The sequence below is a fragment of the Grammomys surdaster genome, unplaced genomic scaffold (assembly GCF_004785775.1).
Source record: "Grammomys surdaster isolate TR1022 unplaced genomic scaffold, NIH_TR_1.0 334, whole genome shotgun sequence".
NCBI lineage: Eukaryota > Metazoa > Chordata > Mammalia > Rodentia > Muridae > Grammomys > Grammomys surdaster.
In genome coordinates this window covers 3921764-3938930 of record NW_021604753.1, presented here as the reverse complement: position 1 = coordinate 3938930, position 17167 = coordinate 3921764, and the positions used below count along the sequence as shown (strand labels likewise).

At 47.7% G+C, this 17167-nt stretch overlaps 1 protein-coding gene across 1 annotated transcript in view; it reads right to left on the bottom strand.

Moving 5' to 3' along the window:
- Positions 1-3235: 3235 nt before the first annotated feature.
- The window catches only part of Emp2 (epithelial membrane protein 2), a 33528-nt gene continuing 19596 nt past the window's right edge, over positions 3236-17167 (bottom strand). The window contains exons 2-5 of the mRNA XM_028778386.1: positions 14851-15012; positions 9813-9918; positions 7118-7264; positions 3236-5901 (exon numbers count right to left, since the gene is read on the bottom strand). Coding sequence (XP_028634219.1) covers positions 5714-5901; positions 7118-7264; positions 9813-9918; positions 14851-14928 — 519 coding nt within the window. The 5' untranslated portion in view covers positions 14929-15012 and the 3' untranslated portion in view covers positions 3236-5713. The remainder of the gene's footprint in view (positions 5902-7117; positions 7265-9812; positions 9919-14850; positions 15013-17167) is intronic.

The window sequence follows — 17167 nt, the reverse complement described above, 5'->3', positions numbered from 1 at the left end:
CGCTATGTATTGTAATACTAAATTCTGTACCAGAGGGTCTGGGCCTATGAGTGAACTCCCACATTTACCAGCTTTTGTTGTGCAAACCCTGTTCCTTTATTTAAAACTATTGATGAAATAAGATTAGCTACAGCCAGTTACTAGAGGGATTAGAGGTAGGTGAGTTTTGAGCTACCTGGGAGAAGGAGGAAGAACAAGAGGAGAGGAGGGAGCTGCTGAGAGGGGAGATGGGGCATGAGGGTGTGGCCAGGAGAAATAGCAAGTATCTGGGGTACACCGCTAGGGAGATAGCCAAGCCAGCAGTTAGAAGAGATTAAAAGTCACCCCCACACACACACCCAGTAATTGTCAAAGCCAAATATAACCACATTTATTTGAGTCTCGTTTATTTGTAAGCTAGTCGGGGATAAGTCCCTATATAGGGACTCTGGTGGCAGCTACATCTACTTACAACCTGGCATGGATGCAGCCTGCAGGCCAGGCCTCTCTAAGGTGTGGACGCTACTGTGAGCTGTCTGCAGCTCTAGAGATAGCTGCAGCGCCTGCTGGAAGGTCCTCGTCTTTCAGCCTCCTCATTAATCCCCGAGGCAGTGCCTTGGTCCCAGCACCTGTCCACCCACCTACCCAAACTTACCTGTGTTGTTTCATCTGTTAGTGGCGAGGCCTCCAGGAAGCCTGTTCAAACCAATCCTGCTGTTCATGGTCTCCCATGACTGACATGAGACTTACATCAACAGATGTATGGGTAAAGAGACGTGGTCCAGGGCAGCAGAGACAAGTCAACAGTTAAGAACACTTGCTCTTACAGAGGACCTGGGTCTGGCTTCCAGAACCTAAATCAGGCAGCTCACAGCCACCTGTAACTCTAGGTCCCAGAGGTCTAACACCTTCTGGCCTCTGTGTGGACTAACACACACATGTAAACACACCCATAGACATAAAAAATAAAAATTTTAAAATGAGGTAATTGATTGTTGTTTCCTGGTACACACCTCATGGCAGAGGCCATCCAGGACAATTAGCAGTATCTGAAGATGGTGTTGTTGTGACACAGTGCCATGCGAGAGTGTCCTGTGGTTGTCCTGGAGGCCACAGATGCTGGGGGAAAGTATAGCCCTGTCTAGCACAGCACACACAGGCAATTCTCCACTCTCAGTATCAGTGTGCCAAGGCTAAGAACTCTGCCTGCAGGGACAGCATGAAAGCACCTGCTAAGAAATTCACCCAAGAAATACACAAATCACTCTTCACAACGTGCCCACTCAAAATGACTTCAAAAGTGTTTGCACCAAAAGCAGAAAATGCCTGATGAGAATAGACAAGGCAAACATCAAGACCCAAAAAATGCCGCATGCAGTGTGTGTGTGTGTGTGTGTGTGTGTGTGTGAGAGAGAGAGAGAGAGAGAGAGAGAGAGAGAGAGAGAGAGAGAGACAGACAGACAGACACCCAAGTGTGCTTACATCCAGGGCAGTTTTTTTTTGTTGTTTTTTGTTTTTGTTTTTGGCTTTTTCGAGACAGAGTTTCTCTGTGTAGCCCTGGCTGTCCTGGAACTCACTCTGTAGACCAGGCTAGCCTCGAACTCTTGAACTCAGAAATCCGCCTGCCTCTGCCTCCCAAGTGCTGGGATTAAAGGCGTGCACCACCACCGCCCGGCCAAGGCAGTTTTTAAATTTTATTGTTTTACAAGTATGGATTTGTTATTGGCCTGTATATATGTCTGAGCATCAATTGTGTATCTGATGCTCACGAAGACCAGAAGAGAGCTTGGATCCCTGGAACTGGAGCTACAGACAGTCTGTGGCACTTTGTGGGCGCTAGGAACTACACTCAGGTTCTCTGCAAGAGCAGTATGCACTCTTAACCAACTTTAAAATAAATCAATTAAAACATAAAGGTGTGGGGACCAATCAAGGAAAGATACCTTGACATCTACCTGTGGCCTACACACACACACACAAACACACACACACAGGTGTGCTCAACCACACTAACAAGTACACACAGCACACAAACACACATTCCCCCCCCCCCGTTTTTTTTTTTTTTGAGTGATTGGATCCTAGAAACATGGACATGGAACCTACAAATAAGTAGGACCACTGTTCAGTAAATTTTAAGTTGGAATCCAATCACAAGCTATAAATTTATCTCAATGTAGCAATACTTTACAAGGCGGGGGGGGGCAGGGGAGAGGGACAAAAACCCCATGGTTAATAATGAATACACTGAGATTAGGATAAGTCAGCACATGGTTGCATTCTGACATTAGCAGATTTACATCCAGGAGGAGCAGGCTTCAGAGCAGAAGTTCTCAATGGAGGTCTTTGCTGCAGCTGTCACCCAGCACCGATCGGGAGGGGGCTGGGTATTGCTGGCTCTCCCACCAAGCTGTTTTAGGTTTTGTGTCAATATTGTCTTTCTCCTTTCTCATAAAACAAAATGCAAAACACAATAAAACCCTCAACTTGGGCTGCGGTTACATCTCAGTAGACAAAGTGCTCACTTGCCTTGCTTACACAAAGCTCTAAGGTCTAAGGATATGAGGCAGCTTCAGATTGTCCATAGCAGCTGACTATGATCTGCCTCATGCTCTATAGCAGAGGCATGGTTTTGTTAGCTGCAGCTAGTTTCTGATTGTGTAGTGTTTGGAATTCTGTAGTTTTCAGAAGGTATATAAATACGGCCCAGTGAGGCAGTGTGGGTTATTGGTTGGTTGTTGGTTGCTGTTGGTCACACACAGTTTGTTAAGCAAAGAAGAAGAAAAAAAAATATTCTTACAGCAAAGCTTTAGCTCCCCGAAAAGAACTCCATGCCCCTAATAGGCAGGAAGTAGTCTAGTGATAACTTCACCCCCTTTCATCTCTATCCTTTTTCCTCCTATCTAGTGTTAGGGAGTTGAAAGGGTGGAAGAAAGGGGGTGAAGAAGGGTAGAAGAACGAACCCACAAAATAGCCACCAAAAAATGCCAGCCACCAATAATCCCACCTGGGTGGGTTTACTGATACAGCTCCTGAGAAGGGGGGTGGTTGTGTGTAGTGAGTCTATATTTGGGCATAGTAGGTCCACATTGAGACTACATCCAGCTTTAGTTCATAGCGAACATTCTAGAATGTCAACCCATTTGCTTGGTTATACCAGGCCCACCGGATTTAGCAGAGGGTAGGAAGGAACAAGAATAATCTTGCTTCCCCTGCATCGAGGACCAGAAACAAACACCACCACATATTATCCGAATTCTTTAAACAGAGACCCAAAATAATTTTAATGCAAATGACAAACATGGGTTAGTCAGTCTCTGCCACATGCCCCACCCCCTGAATTACAGTACTTTATAAAAATGTAAGATATGCAAACTAAAGTTCCTTTAAATACAGTGACAGGTTTGGTCCTAATGCTTGCTTCTTGGATATTGCAGCTGACTCTGCCGTTGTTCTTCGATAACTAGCGATAAGCACCACTTGAGAGCTGATCCTACTTAGAAGGGCGAATCTGTTCTCCCTTACACCCTCACCTCTTCAGATCCCAAACGCAGGGCACAGAGCGGGAGAGGCACTTCTCATGTCATATGTGGCTGTAGGCACTGAATGCTGGTCACAGTGGCAAGCAGGGACAACCCACAGGGCCATTCCAATTGGATAAGGACATCTCTGTAGCCCTGGGGGTTTCTGAGGTGGGAATTTGTGCTGGCTCAGGTCAGCCTTTCATGTCTCTGGTTCTAAGGTGATCTGTTTCCATCATGATCATCATTTTTAAAGCAACTATTATAGAAAAGCCCCCAAGGCGAAGGTATAGAGAACACATTAGACTGGCCTCCTTCTCTGGGTCTCACAAGACATGGAGCTAACTCTACGATCTAGCCAACAGTGAGCTTCAGAAAGTTCAAGGCAACAGGTGATCATCTGTCCTATCTCTGCCTCATGTCACCTTGGCTGTCCCTCTAAGGGAAGGAAGGAAAGGATAGAAGAGAGGGAGGGAGGGAAGTCAGTTTGTACTGAGGAGAGGTCAATGATGACCCTAAAGCCACTCAGACCCAACATCCCGCATCTTTACTGGGACTGAGCTAGTGGCAAATACCCCGTCTCCTCAAGCATGCAAATGTGTTTAAAGAACACAAATATACACACCCTGTCCCAGAGTCACCTCTCCAACTCGATGCTCAAAACTGGAAAAGGGTATCAGAGGGAGAAGGTTGCCATCATAGAGCTCCTGGGTCTCGAGTGTGGACATCACTCCTTCAGCACTACTGGAAACCTCCCCACGATCTCATGTTCCAGGCAATACTTGGAAATGATTGGATTTTCCTTCTAGGACCATCTTAAGAGCCATGGCTCTGGGAATCCTTTCCTGTCTCCCTGTGGGGAGTATAGAATGCTCTACAGAAGTATTCTCTGGTGAAACCCAGTGGGCACTACCCAGTATTGGACCAAGTAGACCTCTGTTCAGAGCAACCGAGATCCATCAAGGTACTTAAAAGCAGACACAGAGAAAGTGGGCCCCTCTCACCCTGGACATTTTGAATCCCTGCTGTTCCATCATGGTTGGTGGTTTCTCTAATTGGCTTAGGGCGTGTGTTCTTTACTAGACTTCGAGTCTCATGAGGGACTGTTTTGAAAGAGTATCCCTTGCACCTGACATGTGACAAGACCCTTTCATGTTGAATGATGGATGGGTGGATGAATGAATGGAAGATGGATCTTCCGAGGCTCCAGAAATAGGGGCCTAAAGGAAGCATCCACATTAGAAAGGGCAGGAAGAAAAGGAGAGACCTTCCCATGTAGGTCAGGGAGGAGGCTGCTCAGCCTATAGCCTGGGAGTAGGACACTAGTGTCCCAGATGTAAGCAGCGTGGAAGAGGCAGGAAGAGCTGGTGGAGGCCGAGATGTGGCTGGCAGTGGGGTCATCTCATTGTGATGAGACTGGTAACATTTACAGGGTGGCACTGCTCCCCAGTTCTAGGGCTCTGAACCCCAGCTTTAGTGCATTTAACCATATTGCAGGGAACTCATCAGAAATTCAGACACCCAGGCCTACCCCCCTTTGATAAAGGATTGAGGGTCTTGGAAGTAGACTTGTGAGTCTACAAGTAATAGATGCCCTATGGAATTACCTATGGATACTCAATGCCTAAACATTACATCTGGGCCAAGGGTCACTACCCTTAAAGCAAACAAGAGCAAACATCAATAAATGTGTGTGATGACCTAACTCATGGCAAGGGGGTTGGGAAATTCTGGGTCCCTTGCAGACAAACCAGGGCCAGTCTTTGCCCACTTCTTACATGGACTTAGGTTTAATATCTGAGCATAGACGTCCTGCATTTGGGCCTCATCATCCTACCTGTGGCTGTCAGAGTCGAGTGGGCAGGGGAAGAGGGGCAGGGCAGACACCTACAAAGAGTCTGTTCCCAAAGACTGGCTTTCCCCACCTTTGGCCACACCCACAGCACAGGGCCACCCATGAGAAGCATCTTGTGGATTTCCACATGGCTGATCTTGCTGGGCCTTTGTGAGATTTTCAGTAGGCAGGCATCTGGATGCCAGCCTTCCCCTGTAATCCCAACAACACAGAAACTCCTCTGTCTCTTCTTCTTCATAAAAGCTTTTAAAGGAAACAATATGTTTGCTAGGAAAACCACAAAAAAAAATGATTATATACAAAATGGTCATGTGACCGTGGATGCCAGACTGTGGGAGAGTGCCCGGGCTTCTGACACCTATTTGCGCTTCCTCAGGATCATGTACATGAGGCCACTGATGAAAGTGAAGGCAGTGGCCACCCAGGCCAGGATGAAAGAGTAGCCATAGCTGCCTTCTTGCAGTAGGTAGTAGAATTTGCTGTTCTGCTGGTGAAGGTCTTGGCGCCGGTCTGTATAGATGGAAGCCCCGATCATGACACACAGACCTGTCAGGAACAAAGCCAGGGCTCAGAAATACGGCAGACCGTGCTATAATCTGGACCTAACCTAACACTTGTTAATGGCTTCCCACCAGCTTAGGATACAGACCTCAAGTCTCTTCCATGGCTTACGAGAACACATTTGGTCTGGCCTCCACATTCTGCCTCTCACAGCTCGGCTTCTTCGTCCCAGGATTTCTGCCTGACATATGTTCCTTCCACTCCACACCCAGACAACACATGGTACCCAAGCTCAGGCTTCAGGCTTTGGGGACACCTTCCCTTTCCCCCTAAATCCAAACCCCTCCATACAGAGTGTGGCCAACTTGTCCTTTCTAGATGTTCCCCAACTTCCCTCCTCCAGTGATTTTGGTGGGGTGCGATACAGAAGCACTGCACACGCTGCAGGAGAAGAGCTTCATTTTGCAGGAAAGTCTGTGTGTCACCTGCTAATGGTCTGTCTTTTCTGAGTTAACCATAAATCTACATGCCATCCAAAGTGGTGACTGAGAGGAAAGACTCTATGGCCTTAATGTGTGCAAGAGAGATGAGGCGTTGGAAAGGTAGATCTTGGAGACTAGAGCAACCTGGCCACGCCTGAACTTGAAATTGATGTATTGTTTGCCCTGGCTCTCCACTAGAGGGAGCCCAGGAAAAGGATGAGGAAGACAGGTTTTGATCTGGCAGACTGTCAGCTATTGAAATAAGTATGCTCCAAAGAGTCACTTCCTGGCTGTTTCATTGTGTGTGTAGGGAGTGCAGGCTGTCTCGTGTGTGTGTGTGTGTGTGTGTGTGTGTGTGTGTGTGTGTGTGTGTGTGTGTATGTATATAGGCAGTGCAGGCTATCCTGTATGTGTGCAGGCAGTGCAGGCTGTCTCGTGTGTGTGTGTGTGTGCATGTGTGTGTGCATGTATGTATGTAGGCAGTGCAGGCTATCCTGTATGTGTGCAGGTAGTGCAGGCTGTCTCGTGTATGTGTGTGCAGACAGTGCAGGCTGTTTTGTGTTTGTGTGTGTGTATGTGTGTGCAGGCAGTGCAGGCTATCTTGTATTTGTGCAGGCAGTGCAGGCTGTCTCGTGTGTGTGTGTGTGTGTGTGTGTGTGTGTGTGTGTGTGTGTGTAGGCAGTGCAGGCTGTCTCGTGTGTGTGTGTGTGTGTGCAAGCAGTAGTGCAGGCTGTCTCGCGTGTGTGCAGGTAGTACATGCTGCTTCCATTTTCACTTACAGGACATGAGCTGGATGATGGCCGCCAGGACAAACCTCTCTCCCTGCTTGAGGCGGAAGAGCTGGAGCAGAAAGATGAGGAAGGAGATGCAGGAGAGGATGGTGGAGAGGATCATGGTGGCCTGCACCGCCTGCATCACAGAGAAATCTGTGGGCAGAAAATGAAGGCTTCACACAGAGGGTCAGAGGACTGGTTGCACCCAGCCGTTGGGCATTGTGACATAGAGTCGTCATCTGTAAACTTCACACAGATCTGTACAACCAAGGTAAACTCATGTCTTAAGTGAATCTACAACATCGTGTTGGGCCTCCTTCCTAGTCATTGTGCTCCATGGGCCACAGACTGGATACACCTGGACAGTGTGAGCGTTGGTGCTACCTAGCAGTTTGCCAGCCCACCTTCCTCTTCTCCTCCAGCCAGGCAGTGGGCCAAATACCAGCTTGAACAGGGGATGGAGCCAGAACCAAGACTCTGGCTTCTTCCTGCTCTGCATTGCAGCTCCTATGGCTTGGGAAAAGGAGACTCTTAAAGGAGCAACAGCCAGGGCCCAACCTTTTTAGTTGACTTGCCTGATGGCTGGAGGGAGCTTAGATTGTAAAGGCCCAATGAGGCGTTAACAGCAATGGATCTTACCGCATTGAGCTGCACATCAGGGTCCTGCTTCCTATTTCCTTACAGCAAACAAACAGACTCTCTAGCATGAACACATCACCTGACCCCACCCTTCAAAGTCCAAGATCAGGGGTAAATAAGCTAGCAGGAGGAGGGAGGGTTCCCTGGGTAGGAATTGAGGGGAATGGACTAAAGAACCTTGTGGGGGGTATTAGAAATGTCCTCTGCTTTGCTTTCAGTGGTGGCTTGCTAGGATTATAACAATTGTCAAAACTCAATGCACGGAGGAGTCCTTAAGAAGTATGCATTTTCATGTTTGTAAAATGATAGCTGTATTCTAAAAATTATTACCAGACTTCCCTGAGACAAAATGAACGGAACATCAGGCACTGAGAACACTTCTAAAATCTCCCAGGGAATTTCAAAGTGGGCCAAGGTTGTGACCCCATGGCTTTGAACATTACTTATTAAAATTTTCAAGGAGCTACCTAGGATGGCTCATTTAAAATGCAGATTCCTCACTCAGCTGTCATTACTCTGGGGTGGGTGCCAAGATGCTGTATTTTTAGCAAGCACCCCAGGTGATTCATATCCTGTGATGAAGCAAATGTAGAAACTGGTTTTGTGAGGAAAAATGGCTCTGTGCTTTTAAAGAGGTTCCTTGGTGACGAGTTGCAGAGCGGGCCTGGTGGCCATGACACCGGTGTGTGTGAAGCCCAGCAAGGGCACCAAAAGCAGAAAGTCAGTCAGGGGGAGGGATGTGACCTTGCTGTGGTTTAGGGGTTCCTGGAGGCCTCAGGAACAGGCTCACTTGCAGGGTTAGAGCCTCATAATACCTGCTAAGATATCCAGGCCTCCATAGCAGCAGCTTCTGTATTCTTGGACTTAACAAGCATTTTTGAGATGTGTCAGTTAAAGGGAGGACCTGGAAAGTTCCAGAAATCAAAATCTGAATTTGCCATGCATCATACTGGATCCACAAAATAAAACAACATGCGGAGATTGTATTCAATGTTGTAAGTCTAGAAACTACGGGACTGAGGTGGCGTGCGCAGAATCCAAGCACGTTTGTACCATTTCGTATCCTTGGGGATCCTCGTGGGGTTTCAGGACCAGTCCCCGCACAGCTACAGGGGCTGCAACTGCATTTGGGTTGCTTAGGTTTTGGTTTTCTTTAGCACAAAAAAGTGGTAGGGAGAGGGTGAGCTGGAGAAAGTTCACTAACGCATCCGCCTCTATGTTGGACACCCTGAGTTGGAGTCACAGAGAACTGACTCCCACAGGTTTTCTCTGATGTCCACATGTGTGCTGTGGCCTCTGGCAAACAGAGACAGAGGGAGTCAGTTGGGTCAGACTTCACTGAGGGTCTCTGGCTTTTAGTTTAGCATTTTCTCCTGTTTCCACAGCTTGTGACACCAGTTTACCGCTGATGATACAGTACAGCTCAGATACATTTACATAGGAAATACATTTACATGTGGAAGAAGTAAGAACCAGCACAATGATTTTTTTTTTCCAGGAGACTTCTGGTATCATCATCATCATCATCATCTCTTCTTCTTCTTCTTCTTCTTCTTCTTCTTCTTCTTCTTCTTCTTCTTCTTCTTCACCTCCTCTTCCTCCTCCTCCTCCTCCTCTTCCTCCTCTTCCTCCTCCTCTTCCTCTCCCTCCTCCTCTTCCTCCTCTTTCTCCTCCTCCTCCTCCCTTCTGGGGATTTTGTTCTTTTTACAATTCTTTTAAAATGTCAAAACCATTCTTAGCTCATGGGCCATACCAAAGCAGGTCTTGGGCTGCATTTAGCTGGTAGTTCACTGATCCCTGATTTAAAAAGCAATAATACAGAAATTCCCACATGGAGACATGGAACACCAAGAGCAGAGGCCCAAAAACACTGCTTCTAGGCACAGCAGTGGTCCAGTTTACCACCATAGCTGGTTGTTCCTGGGGTTCAGTCGACATGACATACAGGGACAGAGAGCAAACAGATAGGCCTGGATCTCCTGATATAGGCCTGACTGGGTCTCCTCGGAGTCGTAATAGGGAAGGGAGTGGGAATGACGAAGCCCCAGCCACTCACACTCACCTTCAAACTCCTCAGTGGCGCTCAGGTCATTGATCTCTGTACAGTTTGTGCTGTTGGTGCACACTCTCCAGAGGTCAGCTGAGAAGCCGTCTCCTACCCACCAAGCCTGCAAAGGCAAAGGAAACCGCTGCTTAAGGATTCAGATCCAGAGTCCTGCTGGGCCGCGGAGTGGGACTCACTGCTTCTCAAGGGCAGACCACCAGTGAGTCCCCTGGGGACTCTGTTCAAATGCACACTTGTGAGTCAAGAGGCCTCAGGTCGGTTTTGGGTCTCTACTGAGTCCCATGGGATGCCAGGCTGCAGGTCTTCAGAAGGATCTGAGGTGGCTCATGTTCTCATACTGAGGGTCAGTGGAGGCCAGTTCCACCAGAATGGCAGGGGGTGTGTGCAGAAGAAAGGGTGAGGCCAAAGGGCCAGGAGATGGAACCAGCCTAGACGGCTGTCTGATAGGTGCACATGTGGCACAGGTACACATAAGAAAAAATAAAATCGGGGCTGGAGAGATGGCTCAGCAGTTAAGAGCACTGGCTGTTCTTCCAGAGGTCCTGAGTTCAGTACCCAGCAACCAATGGTGGCTCACAACCATCTGTAAAGAGATCTAATGCTCTCTTCTGGCCTGCAGATGTACATGCAGGCAGGATGCTGTATACATAATAAATAAATCTTTAAAAAAAAGAAAAAAGAAAATCCTAACATGAGGAGAGTGGGTGAGCACACCAGGCTCAGGGAGACAAACACTGGAGTTTCGTTTCTCTTCCACAAAGAACTGGACTCAGGGTTGTATAGTTATAGGCCATGGGACTAGGACCTGATCAGACCCGCAAGAGGTGGGAAATAGAATGTAACTGAATTCCCATGATGAGCAGAGGCAGGGTGCTAACTGTGAAAGGAGAAAGACCCAGCTGGTAGGGGGAGGACGAAGGAGGGGCAGAGGGAGGGGAGGGGAAGGAGAGGCAGAGGGAAGGGAGGGGAAGGAAGGGCAGAGAGAGGGAGAACCATGAGAACAAAATCCAACATCACACAGGTATGAAGATGCCACCATTAAACCCACTACTTTATAAACCTAAAAATTAATTTCAAAAAAGTTTCGCCGGGGCTGGTGAGACGACTCAGGGATGAAGACAGATCCTCCTGAGCCCGATGACCTGGATTTGGTCTCAGGACCCACATGGTGGAAGGAGAGAACCGAGTCCAGAAAGCTGTCCTCTGGCCTCCACACATGAGCCACGGCTTGTGCCCACCCAAAGGAATGAAGACTATAAATAAATGCTTAAATGTTAAAGTATTCAAACAAAAAAGAATTAAAATAAAAGCGGAGCATCCTGTGACCAGAGGAGGGATTCTCTGCCTTAGCCCAGCGCCTTCGCTCTCCCTAGAATCAGCCCTCTCCTTTCCCTGCCCTAGGGGCCTCCTGCCCACCCACTGGGCCCACAGACGTCCACAGGGCAGATTTCAAGCCACATTGAACTCGACTGTCTCACAGGCTGTCTCAACTCCTCGGTCCTCCTCCGTGTCAGGCTAACACAAACACCTGGGTGTCGGAACACACTCCTGCCCCAGGGCCTGTTCAGCCCTTTCACTAAGCCTGGGACCTTGCTGGAGCCCAGAAGATGCAGGAAATGAAAACAAAAATTCCAGAACAAAATTCAGTACAATTTTTCCCACACTGTGGACCCTTTCCTTGGCAGCTCCAAATACTCCAAGCCAACACGTCTATGTGACCACAGCCTGGGCCACTCAGCAGCTCAGCAAGACCCTCCAACAGGCAGACTGTGTTCATATCCCCTGGCAGTGTCTAGAATCAGGAGCCTCTGGGATGGTTTGAGTCCTAGCAAGGGCCAGGACTAACTGGGGGTTCAATTCCTTCTCTGAGAACCATCAGAGGCAGGTCCCTACCTCCCAGGCAACCCAGGATAAAGCACATGAGGGGGTCATCGGACTGACAGGTGTAATGATTAATGTTGCCCCTGTTAGGATTATACGGGGTGGATATTCGGGCAGCACTGGGCGCCATATCCACAGTGCACCTTAACTCTTGGGATGTATGACCATGACTGTCTACTTGGTTAGACAAAGAGATGACTAGGAGAGTCTAAACACACTTCTGCGTCTATGAGAATGTTTCCAAAGAAGGCTGACAAGGACGAATAACAGAAGAAAATAAGGCTTGCCCTGAATAATATGGGCAGAACAATCTACCCAGTAAGCTGGTGGCCTGGATGGGTGGAAGCTGAAGGAAGGCTGTGTGTGTGTGTGTGTGTGTGTGTGTGGTGTATTTGTCTGTCTGTCTGTCTGTCTGTCTACCTGTGTGTGTGTGTGTGTGTGTATGTGTGTGTGGTATTTATCTGTCTGGTGTATCTGTCTGTCTGTTTATCTGTGGTGTGTGTGTGTGTGTGTGTGTGTATGTGTGTATGTGTGGTGTATCTGTCTATGTGTCTGTCTGGTATATCTGTCTGTCTACCTGTGGGGGGGTGTCTGTCTATTTGGCTGGTATGTGTGTCTGTCTGGTGTGTGTCTGTCTGCCTGCCTGTCTGTGTCGTGTGTGTATCTGTCTGTCTGGTGTGTGTGTGTCTGTGTACATGTGCTCGCACATGCAAGCCCTTTTTTCCTGAGTGATAGTGTCTACCACTGCTACCACCTTTGCTGACATGGGAATGCAGTGTCTTTGGCCATCCATCATGGACCAGATACTATCAGCTCTCCAGGAGTCCTCTAAACTTCAGTGCCATACTGGGGCTGCTGAGGCATTCAGCAGCCTTGTAGTCCGAGCAGCTATGGGGTCCTTAACCTCTCCAGTGTGGACAGCTGCCGTTGGCTTACTCAGCTTACGTCAGCTAATCTATGTTTCACACAAACACTAGAAAGACAAACAAACACCAGACACAGACACACATGACACACACAACACAAATACACATGCATGTATTATCATACACATACAGACACGACAAATACACGTACACATAAATATCAGACACCACCACACACACACTACACAAATACACATACACATCACACAAACACACACATATACATTATCAGACAATATGACACACACACACATCACACATCACACATAGACAGACAGACAGACAGACACTCCTAGAGTTCCCCACTGACTTGGCCTTCTGAGCAGTTTTCTTCCCTTTAACAGTCTGCAGTTTGAAATGATGAGATAAAGCCCAGCCTTTGGGTCAGGACCAGGTCTTTGTTAGAATATCACTTCCTGCTGGGGGCCGAGAGGATATCAAATACTCTCTTGCTATTATAATAATACAGCTGTCAGTCGGACTCTGAAGAAACAAGTTACATGCGGAAAGTTTAGAAAGGTAGGTCATACAGGCTGATTTTGCTCCTTGTAGGACAGCTGTCAACATCTGGAGGAAACATTCCTTCAACTCTGAGTGGAAGCAAGACTGACACCCAGTGACAAAAGCCAGAGATGTTGTTAGGCCATCTGCCAGGCACAAGATGGCCTTCACATGAATTACCATGCTGTTAGCCATGGTGAATACAACAGCAATAAGCATGGATGTGTGGGCATCCCTGTGGTAGGATACAGGGCCTTTGGGAATACACCCTCTTGGTGTGTAGCTGGGCTAGTGGCAGTTCTAGTTTTACCTTATTTAAAAAATAGATAATCAAGACCCGCAATATTAGGTTTCACTGGCACTGTCAAAGTAAATCTGTGCTGATTGCCTCTCCTGCTCTTCTCTTCCCTCCTCCTGACCTGCCCTTGACCATCCATCCCTACAGCATAAGCTCCCCTCTGCAGGTACCTCACACATATCCTAGCAGCCTCCCCACCCCCTCACCTTCTCAAATCCTTAGGAGGTCGTGCTATAACTTCTTTGACTACTTCATACATGGATGCCCTCTCCTCCCTCTCAGCGCTCTCCTCCCTCCCCACAGAACCCCCTCTTCTTTCTAACAATTTCCTTCACATTTTCAGGTCTTGCCTGGTGGTTGTGTGACCCACTGAGTTTAATTGGTCATGTCTCCATGAGTGTGGGTGGGGTTATTCACTGAGATGCAGGCAAATTATCAGTGGCTACACTGCTGAACACAATGTTGTCATTTATTTTCCTGACGAGAGCCATTTGACAAAGGTGAGGTGGAATCTCACAGGAGTTTAAGTTTGCATTACCCTGATGGCTAAGGATGTTGAGCACTTTAAAAAAATATTTATTTGCTACATGTATTTTTTTGAGAACTGTCTGCTCAATTTGTTTGTCTATTAACACTCTCTCTCTCTCTCTCTCTCTCTCTCTCTCTCTCTCTCTCTTTCTGTGTGTGTGTGTGTGTGTATGTGTGTGTGTGTGTAAACTAAGAACCACAGGAGAGCTGGATTCACCCTCGTGTATGAGTGTATGTGTCTGTGTGCATGTGTACACATGTGTGTACATGAGTGTGTGTGTGTTGTATTTAAGTTTTGTAGTTCTTTATGTATTTTAGATATTAGTTCCTTGACTGAAGTATAACAGGCAAAGGTTTGGAGAACTTATTTTGTATTCTAACATAAAAAGTAAAATAGAAGCTGGAGAGACGGTTCAGAGACGGTTCAGCCAAGAGGACTGGCTGCTCTTGTAGAGGACTCAGGTTCAATTTCCAGCACCCACATAGCAGCTCACAACCATCTATAACTCCAGTTCCAGAGCATCAAGATCCTTTTTGGACTCCTTTGGGCACCAAGCAAGCACAGGTGGTGTACACAAAAAGCCCACAGGGAAAATGCCCATTAACATAAAATAAAGTAAGTAAATTTAAAGAATAAAATATTCAATAAAAAAACAGAAGAGCTTTCTAACTCCACATGACAATGGTGTGGAGATTGAGAATGGCAAGAGAGCCATGCTCACCCTTGGGGGCTTCCGGGAGCCAAGTGTCACGTGAACTACCCCACCTTACAGGACCTCATCCAGACCTGAGCCTAGGACGAGATGCCTCAGAGACAGGACACCTCAATCACAGTCACTTACTCCCTGTTTTCCACCCTGCTCTACAGTCTCCTCGGTGGCTGTCGGGCACAGGAACTTACATTGTCGATGGTCGAAATGAACAGGAGTGCCGTAGACACGATGTGGAAGATGATGATGAAGGCAAGAATCACCAACATGGTCACAGGGCAGTGAAGGCCAAAGCGGCAGCAGAAGTCCAGAGAGGGATGAGGCAACAAAGACAGCGAGGGACAAATCCAAACCTGTCAACAAGCAAAACCCAAATCAACAACTTTTAACAGGATCTTAGAAAATTTACGACAGCTCTTCCCATCTTCCTGCTTGGAGCCGTCACCATACCAAAGTCTGGAGAGCTCTGCAGTACTGAATGGAGGTGGAGCAGAGGCAGTGAAGGTCAATTCAAATCTCTAATTCCAAGCTGAGATCTGTCGAGTTCTCGCTTTGCATGCAGGAGGCCTGGGATTTGATTCCCCACCACTGCATATGCATGGGGCACCTGCCTGTAATCTCAGCCTTTGGGAAGTGGAGGAGGCAGGACTATAATTTCAAGACCTTAGTGACATGGTGAGTCCAAAAGGCCAGCCTGAGTTACACGAGGCCCTGTCTCAAAAGCAGCAGAGCCCAGACATGGGGATCTACAAGTATTTGTCACACCAACAATGAAAACCTAGTGGCCCGAGTTCAGTTCCTGGACTTCCAGGTGGAGGGAGAGAACTGACTCTACAAAGTTGTCCTCTGACTGCCATATGTGTGTGGTGGTATGCATGCAGACATATCACACACCATATGTGCACATATATACATTTTTTGGTGCTTTTTGATTTTTATTCTTTGAGACAGGGACTCACTATGTAGTCCTGGCTGGCCTAGGACTCAACTGTAGACCTGGCTAGCCTGGAACTCACAGAGAGCCACCTGCCTCTGCCTCCCAAGTGCTAGAATTAAAGGTATGTGCCACTGAGTTCAGCATACATATACATTTGAACAATGTTGGCTCCTGAAATACTCAGACAATGTATGGTAGATAGGTTTGATTTCATTTTTCTCTCTGATCCTACAAAAGACTACACTTCCCAGAATTCCTTGCACTTAGGGTGGGCCGGTACAGCAAAGTAACATTGAAGCCTCATACCTTGGACTGAGATTATGATTGACAAGACTAGATGTTCAGCCCCTGAGATTTCTGGGTAATTTTTTAAAACTCTGATAGGACAATCTGAATAATATAGAACAGGAAGCAACTGTGAAGTGAAGTCAAAGCCCTATACCACATTCAGGAAAGACAGGCCTACTCAATGTACGAAGGCACTCAATGTATGAGCAAAGAAGCAGAGGGATGGATGCCTGTGGTCAGCTCTTCTTTTTATGCAGTGAAGAATCCATCCCAGGGAATGGTGCCACTCAGAGTGGATGTAACCTAGAGAGATAATCCCCACAGGCACGGCCTGTGACAGATTTGTCTCCCCAGTCATTCTAGATCTCATCAAGTTGACAGCTAAGACTTAACATTCCCATGAGTCAGTGCAGGCTGTATTCTTAGCAGGAATGCTCCCTAAGGAGTGTGGCTTCTGTACATCCCACTAGCAGACACAGAGTGTCTGTCTGTCCCATGGTTAGTGGGGCCAGCTGGTTATGGTCTGTCGCATTCACTTACTTTTCCTTTGTAATCACAAAGCACTCTGGGGGCTGGAGGTCTAACTTGGCAGCAGAGGGCTGGCCTAGATGTGCCAGATTCCAGAGCTTGAGCCCAAAACTGGTGTGCGTGCGTGCGTGCGTGTGTGTGTGTGTGTGTGTGTGTGTGTGACAGAAACAGAGACAGCGATTAAAAGAGACAGAGAGAGATAGACAGAAGGATATAGCTATAGAGGCCCATAAAGAAAACCAGAGAGATAAGAAGAAAGAAAAACATTCCCAGAGCCATTTGTAGGCCAGGAGCTGCACAAGCAGGACGGCCTGAGTCTAGATCCCCATGAAAAGTAGACAGGACACAGTGTACCTGTTAACTCCCACCCCCACCCCACTCACCGGGGAGGAGATGGCCAGAGCCTGTGGCTCCTGCCAGCCAGTCTAGCCAAAATGGTGAACTCCAGGTTCACAAGAAATCCTGTCTTGGAAAACAAGGTGGAGAAGTGATGGAAGACAACTGATACTGACCTCTAGCCATACAGAGTGCACGAGGACCAGTGAGGGCTCCACCCACAGACACACACACACACACCAGTGAGGGGTCCACCCACAGACATACACACACACCAGTGAGGGGGCCATAGACAGATGTGCACACACACACCAGTGAGGGGTCCACACATAGACACACACACACCAGTGAGGGGGCCATAGACAGATGTGCACACACACACCAGTGAGGGGTCCACACATAGACACACACACACACAC